This window comes from Corticium candelabrum, chromosome 19 (genome assembly GCF_963422355.1).
Source record: "Corticium candelabrum chromosome 19, ooCorCand1.1, whole genome shotgun sequence".
Taxonomy (NCBI): domain Eukaryota; kingdom Metazoa; phylum Porifera; class Homoscleromorpha; order Homosclerophorida; family Plakinidae; genus Corticium; species Corticium candelabrum.
This window is the reverse complement of record NC_085103.1, coordinates 3,423,454-3,445,100: the sequence shown is the minus strand read 5'-3', so window position 1 is coordinate 3,445,100 and position 21,647 is coordinate 3,423,454. Positions and strand designations below refer to the sequence as shown.

The following is a 21,647-nucleotide window of genomic DNA, read 5'->3' as shown; positions in this document are numbered from 1 at the left end:
TGACGATCAGTCTGTCACATTCTCAAAAGGCGAGGACGACCATGAGGTAATTGTTGGAGAATTGGCGGTAGCTTTTAGTCAGCTTGTTGAAGGTTTGCGATCTTCGTAGCAGTGTAGTCCGGAGCAATGTCTACTGCTCCGTACCAACTGGTGAGACCTTCCATCCGGTATGTGTCCTCATTCGAGTCTGGCTGAGGGGCTCTAGATCTCTCCTGAGACATTCGGAACAATTAAACCGACAGCATTGGTGTGGTCTCTGTTCGGTTTGCGTTGTATATTATTTTCATATTCGCTTAAAGTTCACCGTTTAGCGGGCAAGACGTTTTCGAGGTTGTTAAGTCAAAAAAGAGGGCAGTGGTCAGTGACTAGCAGAAAGTTCCTGCCGTACAGATATGGTCGAAACTGGTGCACACCCCAATCAAAAGCTAGTGCCTCCTTTCTGTTGTGCTGTACAATAGTTCTTCTTAGCCTACCGCATTTATGATAAGACGTTGTCGGTCATTCTAACATGACATGACTAAATATGTAATTCGCTAAATCTGACGTGACGGTGTCACCGCACCGATAACCTTTTGAAGATGGCTGGTGAGTGCAAGTATGCGCTAACGGTGGCGTAAGAAGATATTTACGAGCGGGGGGACTGTACCTCGAAAGTAATCATGAGTAAAAAACTGCCTCTCTTGCCAGACCGTAAACAAATTTGTGAAGTCAATAGCACAGAAAATTTTAATTCCTACACTGAGCGAGAGGGCTCCAGCCCCCCCCCCCCCCATCCCCGCTTCCTACGCTGCTGGTTAACACCATCGGTCCAGAGCAACGTCAAATTTATTGCCCGATTGCACGAGCCGCAGCCTCTTTCTTCTGGGTGGGAGGAGCTGTAAGCGACGCTGCATGGGGATGACGTAAAGATTCACGAGGCGTTGGCAAGGCATTGGGTGCTGACAACAGTCGATTATCACGTACTTTAATATCACAACAACTATTTTTGCACGCGAGTCACGCGACAAAGGAGGATCTTGCACTGGGGCGCCTTGCATGCACGCGCATTTACACCATGCAGGCGCCCATCTTCCAAACAAAGTTTGCGCGCTAACTGGTGTATGTATACGCCTATATTGCGATCACTGGTGTGTACACGGTCATGATTAGCAAGTGTTTTCTACATTTCCAGTGGCGGATCCAGAATTTTTCTTGAAGGGGTGCACATGCCATGTCATGGGAGGCTATGTCACATGATCATGCACTGACGCATTACCTGTGTAACATGTGACACTGTCGGCACAAACGAATCTACTGCACAACTCCCGAATCAGGTTGAATAGATATGAATTTGAAAAATCTACAGTAATTCCTACAAGAGTCTTGAAGACACTACAGAATAATCTTTGTTCTTGCAGATGCACGATATTGATCAAGATGGCAAGAACGCGTCCACAAAATTGGCTCTTCTGAAGGAGGCACGTGACCCCAATGCCCCCATCTAAATCCGCTACTGTCAGTCTGGGGTGCATAGCGCAGCAGGCGCGTAACGCTTGTTTTTTGGGCTAGGAGGCAGTCAACAGAGAACGCTTGCAAGGTATGTGAGCATGCCCTGAGATTTTGTATAACTGCATGATATATTTTTCGAAGGCACTTAGTAATGTGTCATGATTAGCTGCAGAGTTTAAGCTAATGTTCTTTTTCCTGGTCTAATGAAGTACTTAAGTTAAGATAAAACATCTAATCGACTGCGAGGTAATCAGAATGCTTAGAGCAAGTTAGTCATACAAATGTTCTAATGCAGTGTGTGTGTGTGTGTGTGTGTGTGTGTGTGTGTGTGTGTGTGTGTGTGTGTGTGTATGTGTAGCTCAATTGGTTAGAGAGTGCATTTAGACAATGGAAACATCAGGGTTGTAAGTTTGAGTCACAGTGTTGGCGAACTATGGCATGATTTTATTAATTAAGCAAGAAACTTACACACAATTGCTTATCTCGACTCAGGAGTATTATAAACGAGTTTGACTGGGGTGGACAAGACCGCTGACTTGGCAGTGTAACATCATGCAGCTGACGGGTACGTGTGGGCCTTGGTGTCCAGTTCCAGAGCTGCGCCAAAGACTCTGGCCTAGCTCCAGGTGGTCAAATCTAAAGCTATTTTTTCTGTAAGGTATGAAACTAGAACTATCAATTTCCTACATAAAAATATTTGATTTTTGCGTTGCAGTTACTATATCGTTTAGCGAAACTCCCGTATACAGCAATGCCAACGCCGATATGCTCGGGAAAGCCCACGCTTCATTATGCCACCCATTATGCATCAACTCGATGCGTATATTCGTTGCGCTTAGCTGTAGTCTTAGACAGCAACCCTCAACATCGTAAAAGTCTACATCTCCTAGCTAATCGTGCAACTACCTAGGCTACAAGCTATAACACTCTACCCTCGTGTATCAGACTGTTTCGAGGATAATCAATTTGTTCATCTAACAGTTTTGAATTGTCATGATGCCATTTGGCGTTGACGCCACTGCTAGCCGCATGTAGTCTTGCAACTCCACTCCTCATCTTGGCAGTCTTTTGGTGTGTTGCAGCAGTCGCCACAAGAAGGAAGACATCGGCAAAGACAGCAACATTCAGCTCCTTCAAGCATACAATGGTGATTGCGAACACATACGCCGTCTCGGCACACCAAACCGTCGGCACACTTCTTCTCGGGCTTCACGAGGTCGAAATTGGTTCCGTTGAATGCCTCGCAGCCTTTCTGACCAATTCCCATCGTCATCTCGTTGTCTTGCTGAAGCAAGATGCTAGATTTGCCAATGGCGAAGATGGTCAAGAGAGAACAAACAACAATCTTCATACTTCTTTCGCAGACTAGACTCTGAATGAGTTGTAGTAGGGCAGCTGTTAGTCTAGTGTGAAATGACACGGGCGTGGTTACGAGCACAGTTGCACCACTGAAGTTATTTAACAAGCCATGCAGACAACTAGTTTTCAATTATTTATAACTTTGTTTCGAAGCAGCTAGACGTGAAGCGCGCACAGGTACTATAGGCGGTTGCTGATTAGTCGGAGTAACGCTGGTCGCGACCTTTTGTTGTGGTGATCTAATCAGACACACTTGCACAGTCGCGCTTTCTCAGTTGTTGACAATATGCAGTATGTGCGAAGATAGCATTTAGTAAGAATTCGCAAACGATCTTCAATGTGTCAATGGCGTCGCTGCACCTCCAAAATTAGAGAGTTTAGCCGCTGTAATTGTAAGATTACTACCGAACCTTGTCTACAAAGGTACGCCTACAAGCTATGACCACACGGTCCCCGTATTGAGCGAGCTTCAAGCGACACCCTATAGTCCGTCGGCCAACCCCCCAAAGCTTCTAAAGGAAGTTGCGTAGCCCCCCCCCCATGTCCGGGGAAGTTTTGACAACTCTAAAAGATAAAGCAGTATGACAGAACTCCAACTGCACCTGTTTGCCTCTCCAAACCGGGGCCGTTAGGTAGCCGCACGCCAACAAAATTTAGGTGCGTGGCATACACGTCTGTAGCGCGAGCTTGCTAACTCTGTAGTCGGCAGAGCACTCAAAACGGGTAAAAACGCATCATGCGAACTACTGAGGCATAAAGCATCCATTGCGAACATGTTAGCTCGCAGCATTCGCCAAATAGCTTACGATATCACACGCGATCACATGACACACGATGACGAAACCTTTTGAGTTGTGCGTCTGTCAACTTTCCCAGAGACCTAAACTAAACCAGATTGCTCATTAGCAGTTCAACTTCTATTACGGCATCAGTGGAACAAACTGTAATCAAACAGAAAGCCGTACCAATGCGAATTAGGCTGCCAACAAAAAGCCTAGTCGTGTAGGCAAGCAGGCATCACGTAGAATGAAAGCGCTGCACAGCTACCTTGTTGTGGACTATGAAACGGTGTCTGCTGCTCTCCACGAATAGAAACCAACGGTCTTTCTGTAGTACGTTTGCTCAAACTGATGCAGGTCTCAGACACGTGGCCTCATAACCTCGTCGGTTTGTCATTTGGCTGGCTTCAAAAGAGTCCAAATTGTTTCCTGAACGTACGGAAAACAAGTAACGCGCCAGACAGACGATGATCTTCATTTATTTACGTAGCCCCGTGTAAAGAATTGTTTTGCGGGTACGTAATGATTGCTTCTGGTACCGTGATCGAGGTCTATGGTACAGTACAGTGTTTCTTTAGACGATGTTATCTGTAGTGTATGACGTAAGGGAAAGGTTGCTACACGTAGAGGGACGTCTTCGTAACTGGACAATGAAGATTTAATGAAGTGCTCAAAGTTCACTGGTAATGCAAGAACACTACATGTAAGATTCACTCCCAGATTGTGGTTTTAGTTAGATGAAAGACGTCATCTTAACTGGAGGATGACGATTTAAATAGATGCTAGAAGTTCAAAGCAATGCAAGCGCACTAAATGAAGATTTACTTCCAGACTGTGGGTTTAGCTAAATGAAAGTCGTCAACTTTACCTCTGATACCGATGAAAACTTATGTGCTAAAAGTTCAAAGTAACACAAGCATGCACTTCCAGATTGTGGTCTAGATAAGTAAGAGCTTTCGCCTACCTACACTAGTTTATGTGTGAGCAAACTACTTGTTGTCCCTCTTTCGACCAAGTGTTCTTTCTCAGCTTTAATTAACTCAGTTTTCAACGGTATCAGAGGTAAAGTTGTCAACTCGACAGTTATATACCAAACCGAACGACAGAGATTATTGCTGCATTATTGTTGACTTTGACAAATCTCAAATTCAAATTCATTTCGCAGTTTTGTTTTGTTTTGAATATCATCGGATGTCTGTGCATAGAGCAAAGATAGCAAAAATTGACTCTGAGCAGTGCCTGTCGCATATTCACGATGTTACTGGTCCTCTCACCGGTTTTACACAAGCCAGTTGGAGAATGTTGCGACATGCAGCATGCATTCGCTTAGACGACGTCTTTAAGGTTCTACAGAATTCTTTCACAGATGAATCGAAACCGACAGGAGCTTATCACAGACAATGCTACCAAGCATACACAAACAAAACGGCTTTGGACAAACTTCAGCGCAGCCGAGATGTTAGCTTCTCTGAAAGTAGTTTAATGGCAGAGTCAGAGGACCCAAAGGCACCTCAAGCTAGGGGCAGCACTGCAACCGTTCGTGGGACCAGAATACTTTTCTCCCTAACCAACATCAAACTATGTTTGTTTTGTCAACCGAGCACAAAAAAGTTCAACGGAAACGACAGTCTTTAAGCAGAGTTACTACCTTTTCTGCACGTTTGGCAATTCAAACGCAGCGGAAATCAGAAAAGACAGAAGAATTTTATGGCAAGTGCAGCAAGGACCGGGTCAGCCTGATGGTATCGCCAAAGAGCTGTCCTAACATGAATCTTGCTACAGGAATTACACCCACCAGAAAACATTAGCCAACACGCTTGATTCTCAGATCTCTCTAGAAGATGCACAACACAGTACAGCATATGACCGTGCGTTTCAAACACTTGCCGGTGAAGTCGAGGGAGCAATACGTAGCGAAGATGAAGAACGATTATTTGCAAGAATTTCTGACTTGAGGTCAAAGTATTTAGACTTTCTAAAGCAAGAAGGTGTTGACACTCCAAATTACAAATCGGCAAACTGAAGCGTCGTCTACAAAAGCATTTCGGTAATCGCATAATATTCTTTGCAAATCCACAAACTGTAAAGGAGTCGGAACTGGTTACGTCTGCTACTGTGCCCCAACTATTGAATATGGACGACGAAGCCACCGGCACCTGTTGACCTTTTGAAATTGATCAGTTGCAGCTGTAAAACTGAGTGCAGCTCTAAGCGCTGCTCTTGCCAGCGAAGCTGCTTGCTATGTACAAATGTGTGCCAATGCAACAATTGCGAAAACCCTTTTCCGCGTGAAGTTTTGCAGCCTGCTTCCACTATAGCATCTGCAATACGTTTGAAGCTGATAATTTTGATGCAAACTGTACTAATGAATATAATGAGGAGGTGGCTCTTTACATTTCATTGGTTATTAATTAATTATGTGTAGTTTCTATATGAGATCGCTAATTAGTCCACCAAATAAAGACTAAAAATGACTCTGAGCGATTTAGTACAGCCGTAAATTTAGGCACTTTATGTCAGTAACGCTTACGTCCTGCTTTCGATGGTCTTATGTTAATTATTGTACACTTGTACTAACGTCTAGATAGGTAGTATTACAAGGTAGGTGCTACTCATCCGCGAGTTTGTCACGACTTGTGCGGTATTTGCTGTCTTTCCGAACGCTCAAGGTCACGTTACTGTTGCAAGGCAGTCAAACGCAGCAGCACAAGTGTAGCAACCATGTAGGAGTTTTCTTTCATCAACAGAACTGCTGGCAATGTGAGAAATACTATCTATAGACCGCACTTCATTACCTCCAGCTCTAGAAAAGCCAGCTGCACTGGTTTAAGCATTCGCGTGATATAGCTAATGTTTATAGAGCTTAGGCATGGGACCACGTTCGTTTCTTACTCTCGGTTCGCTGTTGTTGCGAATTTGCGTGGCATTTCAATCTAGTCCTTCTTGTTACTCAGAAACGGCCCCCTTCCATGACATCAAATGCACTTGCATGGCTTCTATTCGACGATTGCAACTACGGAAACTTCCGCGGGTTTGGGGGGCTACGCGACTTGTCGCTTTCTGGTGTTGCCCGATGGACTAGAGCGACGCCTCTGTTATCGGAAACCATCAATCATCGGACAGCCATGCAAGAAGTAAACGAAGTAAGACTGAGCTTTGTTAGAGCCCACAGTAAGAAGGATTAGTAAAGACTGTAATTCCAGATGCGAGACGTCCAAGGCTTGAAACGGTTATGCTAGGACGGTAAACATGATCCGTCTCTGCGACCTCGGTCATCGGACACCACCATCATTCAGCGGACACGACCTCCCCATAAAAACGCAAAGGCAATTCTGCAACTTCGCACCTGAGATAGGTTTATAGGTGACTAGCTAACACAACAACACTATCCCTGTCTCCGTTTGCTACTCTCCAGGAGAGATAGCGCACGCTCATTGAGTCGAGGTAACGCCCCTTTCGTCGGACGGTCGTTTTTTCTTTGCAGCAGCAGTCTGCAGATAATAATGTCAAGAGAGAGAGAGAGAGAGAGAGAGAGAGAGAGAGAGAGAGAGAGAGAGAGAGAGAGAGAGAGAGAGAGAGAGAGAGAGAGAGAGAGAGAGAGAGAGAGAGAGAGAGAGAGAGAGAGAGAGAGAGAGAGAGAGAGTTGGAAGGAAATATCGTACGGCCCCCAATTCGTTTGACCTTTATGTGACTCATCAACGGTTAATAGCGGAAACTGCTGAATTTTCTCTGCTGAGAAGCTCACTCTGTTGGCATCTACTAACCCTCCGGTACTGTCTAGTCTTCCCAGCGTAAGAATTTGAACTCCTGAGTGTCTTGCAGCACAACTGCACTGGCTTGATGCACCGGATGTAGCAGACGATTCACGTCATCCATGTTCGAGCTTTGCGGTGAGCACATTCTCCCAACTCGCACAGGAACAGCCCGTGCTTTCCTTTTTAAGGCCCCTAAATTGTTACTTGGCTCTGAATAGGACGTGTGCAGGTGTTTCTATCTCAGTTTGATATCTACTATTGCCTGACCTTGCACCGTCACGAAGTGCAGCACGTCATCGTTGGTACAACCAGCTGTACCGAATGCAGGAACTTTTTATATTATCAGAGCAGCTAGAACCTTCACCCCTGCTTCTCCTAGATACAGTTGAATATTGTTGAATATATATCTGACTAGCACACCGTTATTAGGCAATGCCTGCATGCAATATTATTTGTTTCCTGTCAAAACGTCTGTTTCTTAATTTCTTAAGTACTGCTGCCGTGCTGACGTACTCGAGCTTTTTTCCCAGTTATGAAAGCCCACAGCGAACGAAAAATATGTGGAGACTTCATGATGTGTTTTCGCATCGATCGATTCCGAAGTGAGTAGACATACGGGTTGATGACGAGCACAAAATCAACTATAAAGATGTGAAGGTTTGCCATGATAAATTTTGGATTGCTGGAAACTTCACAAGCTGCCAGAGGGTTGGGATAGTAGACTGACAAAACGATTTCAGCAATTGCCGTTAGAACAAACGCTACCGTGAAGAGGATCACAGATATAAATATTGTTATAGCTGTGTGAAATGTTTCAGCAAGCTGAGATGTTATGCTTGACGATCTGTCACGTTTTGGTAACGCACCACCAGCGATGGATTTTTGGCGATCTGGATCCATGTTTATGCCACCTACCACGTGCTCTGATTTTCTATTAGAGGCGCGTTTTCGCAATCTTTTCACAACTTGGTAGAGACCTCCATAAGACCAAGCCGTTATTATAAAGCAAGCTACTAGAAGAATGTTCATGTATATGAAGACAGGCTGTCCGAAGTTGTGCATTGCCCCAATACAAGCCAAACGAGTTGCTGTCAATTCGTATCGACCGTATCCGACAAGAGGAAACACAGCAAATCCGGCACAAAAAATCCAGCTCCACATTATAGATATCACAGATTTCCTGGTACTAAAGAAACCTCGAAAACGTGTTGCTAAGTTGCAGTACTTCTCAAGACTCATCAGAGCGTGTGCAACCCAGCAGAGAGGAACAAGCATGGTGATGAGAAATCCCTGTACTTGACAAAGGGAATGATGAGATTCCAACGCACCGCTAGAGATGGTGTTCCAAATGGTAATCGGGTGGCTGGAAAGAAAGTAGACAAGTTCGATGAGAGCGACGTTGGCCAAGAGGATGTTGGGCGGATCGTGGCGAAGACGGCGAGCAACGGAGACGAGAACGACAACAAATCCGTTGCCAAAGACTCCGGCCATGCCGAGTACGACGTACGCGACGGTTATTGACCTCGCAAAACTGTCGCTCCAGAGGACGTCGCATGAATCATTGAGTGGCAGTCTGGTGAGATTGCTTCTGTTTCCAATATCGGACACGTTCATTTGCGTCGCAATGTATAAACGCTCTGCACACGAACACTACTTGAAAAACAACTGACAATTTGCAGTCTCTTGGCTATACATATGCATGCATGTGCATGTGTGCAACGTAATCTGACAAGTAATGTGTAATGCAGCTGTTTTAACACGAAGCTGTAGCCAACGTACAACAAACGTTGAAAAGAGACGGCAGAGGTGTCAAGCAGTATTTTTTTAGATTGTAAGCGCTAGAACACGTGCCTCGTATGGCCCGACAGGTGGACAAACTGTGAAAGAGTCTTCTTTCAAAGATAACTTGTAAATAAAAAACCATAACTTGTAAACTGCTGGCTATTGTGCAATTTGTAAACTGCTGGCTATTGTGTTATTTGTTCAGCTGGAAGTCGTTCTATTTTGATCTGCATATTGGCGTGGAGACCGCGAGTGTCATGCACAAAAGGCATTTGCGCTAACAACAACTGGCAAGCCGATTAAAGCGCACTAATCTAATATAGCGTTTCATACAGTAATTAGCGTTCAGAGACATATTCTTGTAAGCAAATTATTACGCCCAAATGGAAAATAAGTCTTAGGCCACACCCTCAATATTAGTTTCTCGTCCTCAGCTCTTTATTAAAATTTGAAGCGAGGGCAGGCGGTTATTGCTAACGTGTCGTGCTAATTATTATTATTATTATTATTATTATTATTATTATTATTATCCTTATGCTAGGCTACGCCCACCAAATAAATGTTATTGGTAATATTAAATCTGAAGACCAAATATGTAGCATATTTGATCCATTTCAAATCTACTAGCTGATAGAATTTGACTTTACTGTTTCATATGTGCCAAAGATAAACAGACACACAAACTGTGGCATTATAAAATGAAGTAATGGTTTTAAGCCATTTTGCATAACTACAGCATTTTAAACAGGATAGTATCATTGATTGTATTGCGCATGCGTAATGTGAATTTAATTGTTCTTGATCTGATTCGAAAAATTATGCGGGCGACAACCATGCAGAAACTAATATATTTCTTGGAGTAGCCTTATGCCTCTGTTGGGTAAGCTTTGCGTTTCACTTAACCGTACGTTTTGTGCCCTCACGTGTCTGTGTATAGACTGGTGTGTGTGTGTGTGTGTGTGTGTGTGTGTGTGTGTGTGTGTGTGTGTGTGTGTGTGTGTGTGTGTTTGTGTGTTTGTGTGTGTGTGTCGAGTAAAACGTAATCTCTATGTGTACTTTACGCGTTTTTGCTACGATATTTCTGTCCTCTAAAAGCAGCTAAATGTTATACACTTTGAATTGATAACGCTGTCTTTTGTGTGTCTTGTATGTCGTAATAATCACCGTTCTTCTCGCTTGAAGAGCCTACACAAACCCTTTTTCATTGGTAAATTGCGACTTACATAAACGAGCGGGTTGAAAGCCAGGTCGACGGCGGCCAGTCCAACCTGAATTACAGTAACGTAGAACGACGGGTTCGCTTTCACATCGCAAATCGACAAATCTTTGGATCTGTCGTTTGCCACGACAATGTAAGCAAAGATGGGAAGTACAAACATGACTATGAACAAAATGCTGCTCTGGAAGCTCGCCACCGCTTGATAGATATCGTCCGAAATCCGTTGTATCCTGGCTGCTTCCAATGACGCAAACGATTCGATATTGACTAAAGACCTGATGTCGTCTAAGGCGCATTCCTGTTTGGGGGCCTCTTGAAACTTGTTTATTCCTTGCATTAAATGCCTGTTTTGCGTTTGTATACGAATCCTTCTCGCCACTCTATGGACTCCGAGCTGAGAGAACATCATTGTTCCGAGAGATGTCGACATAATGACGGTCAAAATGACGGGGGTTGGCGATCCAAACGAACTGAAATCGATTGTACACACGATGCGAGAATCGTCGATGGAATAGCTGTTCGAAGATACGCTCACAACGGGAATCAGAGCAACGAAGAGAGAGACAATCCAGGTGCAAGCGATCACTGCACGTGACCGCTTCATAGTGAAAACCGTCTTCATCGGAAAAACGATTTTGGCGAATCTCTCCGCGGCGATTATACCGTGTCCTTGCCAGACGACACAAAAGGCAAACACCGTGACGATACCATTCATCTGGCACGAGGCATTTCCTGGCCACCGTCCACCATTAGCAATTGCAACTATAGACACAGAGACGCCAAAGAGAAAATAGATGAGAGTGGCAACGGATAAGTTTCCCAACAGAATATTCGTCGCGTTCACCAAGTGCTTCTTGAAAACAAGCAGATAAACGATGATGGCGTTGGTAATAACTCCGCCTAGCCACGCGATCGCCAGTATTGTAGTAAAAGCGACAGTAAAGTAACCGCTCCAGTACTCTTCACACTCTGCTGTGTTATTGGTATGGTTTTCACTGACAGAAGAGTTCATGCCTTGCCGACAACGTGAAACAGAACAGAGAGTTAGAGAGAAAAGTTCTCGCAGTAACATCGTGATAACGACGTCATTATAATTAATTAAGGAGTTAAGAACCAACACATTGTCATCTGATTTGTAGTCTAGCAAGCAGCTGACGGACACCATGACTTCCGTGGCACTTGTAATGATGTCAGCTATGGTTTCTTCTTCGTCAGTAAAGTATCAGTGTAACAGGTGCACAGGTACAGCAACGATGCTGACGACAATTACTGATTGGTGACTTCTGTAGTTGTTCTATATCTGTATATATGTACAGTGCTGACTATCCAAGTAACATATATTCATAGTTTTGTTTAGGAAATTTCCTTTTCGATTGGACTGGACAGCGAGAAATTTCGTGATTCGTTAGTCGTATCTCAGCACGTGCTAAGAAAATCTTCTTTGCTTGTGCAGAATAGATTAAGGATTGCCATTTTTATAGCCAAATACAAGGAGACATCACGCAAGGCCAGTGAAACACTGCAGCTGTTGAATGGGCCATGTCTTTCTTGGCCACTAGTAACTTCCGGCAAAAGTTGTAAAAGGGTGGAACTCTGGATGGTATGTACTGCAATGAGTGGCGTAGCGTGGCATGGGCTAGACCGAGCTATAGCCCAATCATTTGCAGGCGTGGTCACAAAAATTGTGACTGTAAATACGTGTGAGGAACAAAGCTGTACATAATATATACACCATCCCTTTTCTAGTCTTGATATGTCACTGATTCTACAGTATCAGTCAATTAGGAGTCAATAAAGTGGGCGTGTCCGGAAATGTGGCTGTGTCCCATAGCATCGTTAAGTTTACGCCCCATTTCTAGAGGTCACGCTACGCCTCTGCTGCAACTGCTAGTACTATTGTACAGTAAGAGTGCTTAGTGAACTCTAGAGGGTAGCGCATTAAGTCAGAATCCAGACAGGAAAATTAGAGGTACGTGACGTTTAGCGATTATAGTTCTAAAGACTCTCAGTTAATTGATAGCCTAGGGTCCCAAACAAGAGTCTACGTAAATTACAGACCTGTTAATTCATTATTCAAGAATAGGTGCTGTTTCAATAAATCATGTACGTCTATTGTAAAGGCTTATCTAGTTATAGCATAGCAATTTAACTGTTGGTCTCAGCATAAAGACACGCCTACATCTCAACTTTTCTGCTTCCGTCTATCTAATCATTTGCCACGTGTACAAATGTACTGTGTCACACTGTCGAGACCGAAGAGATTGACTACTTTATGGTAAATTGTACTAATAAAGTCATTTCCAATTTCTAACAGTCATCCTGTCTCTAAATACCGCGTCACTGTGTTGGTGTACTGAGCTATTTCGTTTCGTTCAACGGTAACCGTAACCAATAACAAATTTATGAGTTTTTGGTGTGTGTATGTGTGTGTGTGTGTGTGTGTGTGTGTGTGTGTGTGTGTGTGTGTGTGTGTGTGTGTGTGTGTGTGTCTGTGTCTGTGTGTGTATGTGTCTGTGTGTGTGTGTGTGTGTGTGTGTGTGTGTGTGTGTGTGTCTGTGTGTGTGTCTGTCTGTCTGTGTGTGTGTGTGTGTGTGTGTGTGTGTGTGTGTGTGTCTGTGTGTGTGTCTGTGTGTGTGTGTGTGTGTGTGTGCGCGCGCGCGCGTGGGTGTGTGTAGAGTCAGCTTAGATATCCGCTTTTATACAATGTAGAATCGAGTCCGGGCATTCTCTAATCTGATAGGCGAAAGTTGGCGTGCCAAAAACTGTATACAGATGCAGTGACATGCATATTCTATTTGCAAGCTATGTTTTTGTCTATAAACATCATTGCAAATCAATATTAATTAACAGCATATAAACGACTGCATGTCTTAGATCTCGAGGCTCGTGTGTGTGTGTGTGTGTGTGTGTGTGTGTGTGTGTGTGTGTGTGTGTGTGTGTGTGTGTGTGTGTGTGTGTGTGTGTGTGAGTGTCGAGTATAACGCAATCTCTATGTATACTTTACGCGTTTCTGCTACAATATTTCTGTCCTCTAAAAGCAGCTAAATGTTATACACTTTGAGTTGATAACGCCGTCGGTTGTGTGTCTTGTATGTCGCAATAATCACTGTGCTCCTCGCTTGAAGAGCCTACACAAACCCTTTTTCATTGGTAAATTGCGACTTACATAAACGAGCGGGTTGAAAGCCAGGTCGACGGCGGCCAGTCCAACCTGAACGATAGTAACGTAGAACGACGGGTTCGCTTTCACATCGCAAATCGACAGATCTTTGGAATTGGCGTTTGCCACGACAATGTAAGCAAAGATGGGAAGTACAAACATGACTATGAACAAAATACTGCTCTGGAAGCTTGCCACCGCTTGATAGATATCGTCCGAAATCCGTCGTATCCTAGCTGCTTCCAATGACTCAGACGATTCGATACTAACTAAAGACTTGATGTCGTTTGCAGCGCATTTCTGTCGGAGGGCCCCTTGAAACTTGTTTATTCCGTGCATTAGATCCCTGTTTTGCGTTTGTATTCGAATCCTTCTCGCCACTCTGTAGACTCCGAGCTGAGAGCACAGCATTGTCCCGAGAGATATCGACATAATGACGGTCAAAATGGCGGGGATTGGCGATCCAAACGAGCTGAAATCGATTGTACACACGATGCGAGAATCGGCGATCGAATAGCTGTTCGAAGATACGCCCACAACGGGAATCAGAGCAACGAAGAGAGAGACAATCCAGGTGCAAGCGATTACAGCACGTGACCGCTTCATAGTGAAAACCGTCTTCATCGGAAAAACGATTTTGGCGAATCTCTCCGCGGCGATTATACCGTGTCCTTGCCAGACGACACAAAAGGCAAACACCGTGACGATACCATTCATCTGGCACGAGGCATTTCCTGGCCACCGTCCACCATTAGCAATTGCAACTATAGACACAGAGACGCCAAAGAGAAAATAGATGAGAGTGCCGACGGATAAGTTTCCCAACAGGATGTTCGTCGCGTTCACCAAGTGTTTCTTGAAAACAAGCAGATAAACGATGATGGCGTTGGTAATAACTCCGCCTAGCCACACGATCGCCAGTATTGTAGTAAAAGCGACAGTAAAGTAACCGCTCCAGTACTCTTCACACTCTGTTGTGTTATTGGTATGGTTTTCACTGACAGAAGAGTTCATGCCTTGTCTACAACGTGAAACAGAACAGAGAGTTAGAGAGAAAAGCTCTAGCAGTAACATCGTGATAACGACGTCATTATAATTAATTAAGGAGTTAAGAACCAACACATTGTCATCTGATTTGTAGTCTAGCAAGCAGCTGACAAACACCATGACTTCCGTGGCACTTGTAATGATCTCAACTATAGTTTCTTCTTCGTCAGTAAAGTATCAGTATAACAGGTGCACAGGTACTGCAACGATGCTAACGTCAATTACTGATTTGGTGACGTCAGCAGTTGTTCTATATCTGTATATATGTACAGTGCTGACTATCCAAGTAACATATATTCATTGTTTTGTTCGGGGAATTTTCTTCCCGATTGGACTGGACAGCGAGAAATTTAGTAATTTGTTAGAAAGTTGTATCACACCACGTGCTAAAAGACCTTCATTGCTCGTGCAGAATAGATCATTGATTGCCATTTTTAGAGCCAAATACAAGGAACATCACGCAAGGGCAGTGAAACACACTGCATCTGTTGAAAGGGCCAGATCTTTCTTGGTCACTAGTAACTTCCGGCAAAGTGGTAAAAGGGTAGAGCTCTGGACGGTATATATAGTACTGCAACCAGGGGCGGGGCGTGGCATGAGCTAGACCGGGCTATATATCCCATCATTTGTAGGCGTGGTCATAAGAATTTTGGACTGTAAGTACGTGTGAGGACCAAAGCTGTATATAGTATATACACCACCCTTTTTTCTAGTCGGGATATTTCACTAATTCTACAGTATAAGTCAATTAGAAGTTAATGAAGTGGGCGTGTACTACTACTACTACTACTACAGCAAAAGCATCCACCGGTCATGCCCATACTACAAAAGCCACAACAACGGCACTCAACACAACACTATATCAATCCATTCAATTAAACAAACCCACTTAAGTCGACGTCACAATCTACTTAGAGAGGCAAGCCTCACTGTTGATTAAATCCATGTCATGACATCTTAGAGGCCTGTGCTTGGCTGATCTACTTCCGGAAATGCACAAAACAGAAGATCTTATTAGAGAAAAGCTGATCCGACATCTCAGAAGTTCCATCACTGAACTATACTTCTTTTCAGTTTTGTTGGCAATTAAACTGGCAAGATGTTTGTAGAAGGTGGAAGTTTCAGAGCCCATGCCACCGGTAGAGGAAAAAACTAACGGAGTGAAGCTGGCATGTTCCACTTCCAGTACTCGATGCGCATATTCACGTTTTCTCCCACATTCATGGATGTTGAATGTGTGTCTGTGTGTGTGTCTGTGTGTGTGTGTGTGTGTGTGTGTGTGTGTGTGTGTGTGTGTGTGTGTGTGTGTGTGTGTGTGTGTGTGTGTCTGTGTGTCTGTGTGTCTGTGTGTGTGTGTGTGTGTGTGTGTGTGTGTGTGTGTGTGTGTGTGTGTGTGTGTCTGTGTCTGTGTGTGTGTGTGTGTGCGTGTGTGTCTGTGTGTGTGTGTGTGTGTGTGCGTGCGTGTGTGTGTGTGTGTGTGTGTGTGTAGGCGTGGCTAATCGTACATGCTCACGGAAATAAAGTGGAGACGTTTCAATCTCTAGGGCCTGTCAACAGGCTACATTGTAGAACATTTTACGTCAGGTCTCATGTTATGGAGGTCTAACGGACTTGTCAATTAAACGATTCATTAACAAACCTGCACTGCAATGCATTTGTACGTACAGTACCAGTCTAATCTGTCTTACTAGATTATTTATACTTTCGGCTATTTCTGGTAGACCTCCTGCTCTTTACTTTAGGCAGACCTGCCAACCTAGCTGAATAAAAAATGCGTGAGTTTGCAGGAAACAATGCCGGAAAATGCGGAAGTTTAAATTTTTGACACGGCTACAATAGCATTAATATCAATGAATTTTATATCGTAATAAGTGTTAAATAATATGTAAATAATATATAATTATTAAAATTTAAATATTTACATGCTCGTTTGGAGTACAGGCTATTAATTAATTAATTACAGACAGTACACTTAAATATCAATACGCAAACTGCAACAAATGTAAAACACAGAACTTGTACGTACTACTGCCTGTTATTAATTAATAAACGAGCTATATATCTATATATATATACACATTTTTGCTGCTGGTTGGGATGTTCTAGATTCTCTGGCCTTCTTCGATCGCTTTTCCAGCACTAGACCACCCCAGCCCCTCCTCCTTTTCCACTCCAGACAGTTTTGCCTCACCAACTCCTTCTATGTCAATATTGTGACTCAGAGACTCTGATTGTGACCAAGTAAGTGAAAGATACGGGTGGAGAGAGGGGCTGCCACATTGATATCAAGTACGTAATAACTTAGTTAATTAAGGGTATGGTTACACAGAACAGTCCCGCCCACCAATGGTCAGAATGCTGGAGATTTGATGCCAAATGCGGGAAGCTCCCGCTCAAACGGGAGAGTTGGCAGCTATGCTTTAACTAATGCACATGTAGGAGAAACCTTATCTCCGGAAGTTACACACACACACTCGATCGGTTCATAGAAGTCTAGAATTAGAAAGGGATCGACGGGCCATGCCTGCTAGACTGGAGTTTACGCCCACGCAGGCTTTTCTCTCTAGCTAGACAAAGCTGTCACTCAGCACATTCTATTGCGTAACAATTATTCTGCTCTAGACAAATGAGCAAGAATAGCATTTAGAGTGGAGGCGTGACACGTCAGAGACAGCCTCCGTGCCCAAATCACACTTCTCGTTATCGAGATTCCCGCCGAAATTCGCTACTTCCAACATGCTTCCGACAGTGCAAATATATCCAGACAATGCGTGGTAAACGTTAGGGTGTCCAACAAAGAGAAACGAAGGAAGGGCGTAAGAGTCAGAAATCCCGGATAACGTTAGGCAACTAGGCAAGTCTTGGTCTTCTCGACTTTCGTGTAGCAAAATCCACACTCTGTACGTGCTGCTTGATGCACAAAACAAAATAGTAAATTTCGACGAGCCATTTCGAAGCTAGGTAGCAAAACATGAGCACTTTAGCTAACTAATTAGCTAGACTTATCATTCAATTACAGTGCAGCAGCTGCACTGCACACACCTTTTTCGATAGAATGGTGTCTACTTGCGCAAGCCTTCGTCGTTGTGAAAGAAAATGATGCCACTCGCACAGACCTAGGCAGATAGTACACAGACAGAAAGTAAGACGACACAAGCACATGCAGACAGACCTGTTTGTATGGGAGCCAGCTGATTTTGCGTTATCTAGCTTAGAAGTCCGGATGACAGCACGACCTTCTGTAGACTTATGTGTCAGACTAGGTTTGTTTTAGCTCATACCTATGTCTCCTCCAAGCCCCGGATTAGTTTAATTAAGATAATTCTCGATAGTGTTGTCTCACTTTACAATTTGTACTTAGGGGCCGGTCATTATTAAGTGTCCGGAGGGGCTGGCAAATCTGCTGGAGGGTCATAACTTGAAATTCAGTGATTTGCAGGGATCACTACGCATTTGGGTCACCTTCTGTTGGGGTCATAATTTTAGGGATGTTTATGATATTAGCTGTATGTGATATTAGCTGTATACATACTATATAGAAATGTGTGCAAGAACATTAGATTTCTAAGCGCTTTGCACACTTGCATTGCTGAGAACGGCAATTCCTGTTCCACTTGTTTTGTCAGCGGTTGAATAGAAAGGACCAACTTTAAAATGTATACCAAGACCACACTTGAGCTCTGAAACAGACTACTTTTTATTGTAGAAACCTATATGATTATATAATACTGCTTGTGTATGGACATATATGAGGGTCATCTAAATTAGGCTAGCCAACAGTGGGGGTTAGAAGCTTTTAGAAGGCAAATTTAGCAGGGGTCGCATATCAAACTATTTGGACCTTGGAAAATTTTTCTAGTCTTCCGGACAATTAATTATGACCAGCCCCTAATAAGAATATTTGCGAGCGATCGAAGCGAGCCAGTTTTCTCTAATTCGTCCATAGGGATACACTGTCCTGACGAACAGTATGCAAAATGGGCGTGGTTAACGAGACTACATGCGTACTGTACAGTACAAGTGTAGGACGTCTTAGTCTCGCGTAGCCAGACCCTCTCCGCGATCATACTTCTGGCCAAACCCTCTTCGCCATCGTATTTCCTTCGTTTCGTCCAACGGTAACCGTAACACAACAACAACTACAACAACAATAAAATTATTAAATGCAGACTTTTGTTTCCAAAAGTTGCCACCAAACAACATAGGAAGTCTTAAATTTCAAGGATGGTAGGCCGTGCCCATCCAAAGCCAGCCTGCATGCTCCTGTATAGCCTTAGGAATTCAGCCCGATGCAGGTCTGATCTTGAATTTCTATCTAGACAGAGCTATCACTCAGCATATTCTATTGCTTTAACCTTACGAGTACAATTATCCTGCTCTATATAGTTAGACAAATGAGGCAGTAAGACTATTAACTAAGGTGGAGGCGTTCCATGTTACAGACAGTCTCATCTGCATGTGCCCAAATCACACATCTCGCTTTTGAGACTCTCACTAAAATTCGCTACTTCGAACATGTTTGTGACAGTGCATGCAGAAAATATGCAGATATAATGCATAGTAAACGTTGGATATCCAACAAAGACAAAAGCAAAGGGGCGTAAATCCTGAAGAGCAAAGCAATGATCTTCTCAACTTTCGTGTCGCAAACTCCTCACTCTCTGGGTAATGCTTGATGCACCAAATATAAAAATTTGACTAGCTTCTTCGAAGATATGTCGCAAAACATGAGCTGACGTCCTTTCAATTAATTAATAGAATGCATGTATAGCTATAGTGGCGGCTGCACACACCTCTTCCAATAAAATCGTGTCCACGAGCGCCATCCATGCATGCAAATTCAGCAAAGATTTATTCGTTAGGAATTTGAAGCCCCTCGCACAAACATGCAGCTAGACAGACAGACAGAAACACGCAACAGACATGCACAACACATAGACAGACCTGTTTAGATCAAAATTTCGAACCAGCTGATTTTGCCTAGAAGATGACAGCTAGAAGACCTTCTCTCGTTTTAGACTACGTAGATTTACTTTAGCACAGTACTTATACGTCCCTTTCAACAGTCCCGTAGTGCGAAATTTAATCGTGTGCAGCCTGGGGCGCGTTATAGGCGTGGCTTAGGTACATGACGACCTCGTCAAGTGACACTGTAGATTATGCCATAACTTGTTCTCACAGTGTTTTCAGGAAGCAGAAAAAGTAGCTACCTTCTATGCATGTGCATACATGCCAGTTTAATTAATTAAGTTACTACGGTAATGTACACCTTTCAAATAAAACTGGAACAAAGTCATTTACTAATAATATATAATCGCTTTCAGCAATTAAATTCTTCAATATATCTCAATATTCTTATTACTAGACTTACACTTGTGTACATGAAGGTGAGAAAGGTACATCTTTACAGGCATCGTAGTGCATTCCTTTTCATTTCCGGAACTCTAGCTACACAGCCATGGCCAAAGACTTGAATTTCAGAGGCCAGATCTGGAAATGTGAAACTAGGCAGGGGTCACTAATGCACTTACCAATGGCAAGCACTAATTAATTAGTACGTATGTAATGAACACACTGAACTACCATTGGTATTCCCGTACAGATGTCTGTCTGTTAGTAAATATATACTAATGCAACTAATACAAAAGAATTCTCCACAAACTGTTTATCTAACTGCTGTCAAGATCTTGAAATGAAAAAGACGAAAGAGTTCTAGTGTCCATGAAGACTGCCAAGCGACGTTTTAGGTTGTTTTGTGTCATTCTTGTACTGCAGTTGTCTTTTGTCAGGTTCATGCTCGAAAATGCACATTCACATTCAACAGTATCAGAGCTCATACACATGAGCGTTACCCCCAGCAATCGAAATTGGTCGTATTCCACCATCTGCGTTAATCTGCTAAAGAATGTATCAGGCTGCTTTTCACATTGCAGAAAAAGGTAATCCATCGACTCATCATTCCTGTAGACGCTATATTGCCTTTTCGCAACAGGACCATTCAAACTGTTTCTGCAGTACTTCCTGACAACTGCTTCTATGTCACATTTAGAGTACTTACGGTTTGCTGGGTTCAAAAAGCTGACGTTTTGGACAACAAAATCCAGTTCTGGAGAACGGGAATCGAGTGATCTGCCTATAGCAACTGTGAAATTGAAGATGTTCTTCATCACTTTATGCAACTGAGCATAGGAAAGCTGGCCGGAGGAAATTACCTTGTCCTTGAAATCATCAAACTGTGTACAGTCATAGTCTATATTGTCCACGTTCTTTCGAATGTTACTTTCGTGAAGACCGCCTTCCACTTCATAGAGTATGCATGGGCTTGAGGAACGTTTTCTTGAAGTCAGCTATTTTTTGATATGATGTGAAAAGGTCTTGACCTTTTGTTTGAAGCTGAATATTTATGCCAGCTAATATAGGTAGACGACCCTGAAGAAAGTAAAGGTACAGTTGAAATTTGGGGTCAACTAACTTGTCATACAGCTCTTGCAAGTTTGCACGTTCACTCCATCGAATTAAGATGTTATGAGCCTCTAGTTCAAAATATGACACAATCTCTGGCAGAAGATCAGCAAGTCTTTGAACGCAGACATTCAGAGACAACCATCTTACTCTCGGAGCCCCAAGCCCTCTTAACGCAAGGAGGGAAAAGACCTGCCAGACTGGGACACAAGAGTCAAGATAAATGTTCTTTAGAAAGGGAGTGTCTGAGGGGCCACAAAAAATGCCCATGGGCCGCATTTGGCCATGGCTGGCTACAGGCGTACTTTGGAAGGATCAGGTTTCTTGAATGAGCGCTAAGGAAACTCGAAAGCTAAGAAGTGCATGTCGCCAATATCTGAAAGGGCATACAACTTACTAACAGGCTGAATTTAGCTACACTGACTTGATAATTACAGGCGGAAGAAGCAGGGCAACTAGCAAACTACCCGGATAACTAGCCTCCAATTGCTACAGTACTGACTGAAGGTCAAACTTCGACTAGAATTCTGGCCATAACCGTAGATGAAAATATATTAATTAGTTAATTAAGCAAATAAATAATAAATATAAAAGAA

The 21,647-nt window shown here is 43.4% G+C and overlaps 3 protein-coding genes and 2 long non-coding RNA genes across 5 annotated transcripts; 1 reads left to right on the top strand and 4 right to left on the bottom strand.

Annotated features, from left to right (window-relative positions):
- The first annotated feature begins 1,408 nt into the window (after window positions 1-1,408).
- LOC134194953 (uncharacterized) lies at window positions 1,409-2,322 on the top strand. The gene is made up of 3 exons (XR_009972269.1): window positions 1,409-1,576; window positions 1,981-2,146; window positions 2,204-2,322. It is a non-coding gene; the product is annotated as an uncharacterized LOC134194953 (long non-coding RNA).
- Window positions 2,281-3,500, bottom strand: LOC134194954 (uncharacterized). The gene is made up of 2 exons (XR_009972270.1): window positions 3,450-3,500; window positions 2,281-2,891 (listed from the first exon to the last, which is right to left on the bottom strand). It is a non-coding gene; the product is annotated as an uncharacterized LOC134194954 (long non-coding RNA).
- Window positions 3,501-7,867: 4,367 nt separating this feature from the next.
- LOC134194593 (long-wave-sensitive opsin 1-like) lies at window positions 7,868-8,995 on the bottom strand. Its single transcript, XM_062663535.1, has one exon. It carries the CDS (start codon window positions 8,993-8,995, stop codon window positions 7,868-7,870), a length of 1,128 nt encoding a protein of 375 aa, XP_062519519.1.
- Window positions 8,996-10,323: 1,328 nt separating this feature from the next.
- LOC134194592 (visual pigment-like receptor peropsin) lies at window positions 10,324-11,454 on the bottom strand. The gene has a single exon (XM_062663534.1). It carries the CDS (start codon window positions 11,452-11,454, stop codon window positions 10,324-10,326), a length of 1,131 nt encoding a protein of 376 aa, XP_062519518.1.
- Window positions 11,455-13,316: 1,862 nt separating this feature from the next.
- Window positions 13,317-14,024, bottom strand: LOC134195228 (uncharacterized). The gene has a single exon (XM_062664229.1). The coding sequence runs from the start codon at window positions 13,972-13,974 to the stop codon at window positions 13,486-13,488; it is 489 nt and encodes a 162-aa protein (XP_062520213.1). The 5' UTR covers window positions 13,975-14,024; the 3' UTR covers window positions 13,317-13,485.
- Window positions 14,025-21,647: the final 7,623 nt, after the last annotated feature.

Coding starts and splice junctions, on each gene's coding strand:
- LOC134194593 (XM_062663535.1), bottom strand. CDS start 8,995: ATGAACGTGTCCGATATTGGAAACAGAAGCAATCTCACCAGACTGCCA.
- LOC134194592 (XM_062663534.1), bottom strand. CDS start 11,454: ATGTTACTGCGAGAACTTTTCTCTCTAACTCTCTGTTCTGTTTCACGT.
- LOC134195228 (XM_062664229.1), bottom strand. CDS start 13,974: ATGTCGATATCTCTCGGGACAATGCTGTGCTCTCAGCTCGGAGTCTAC.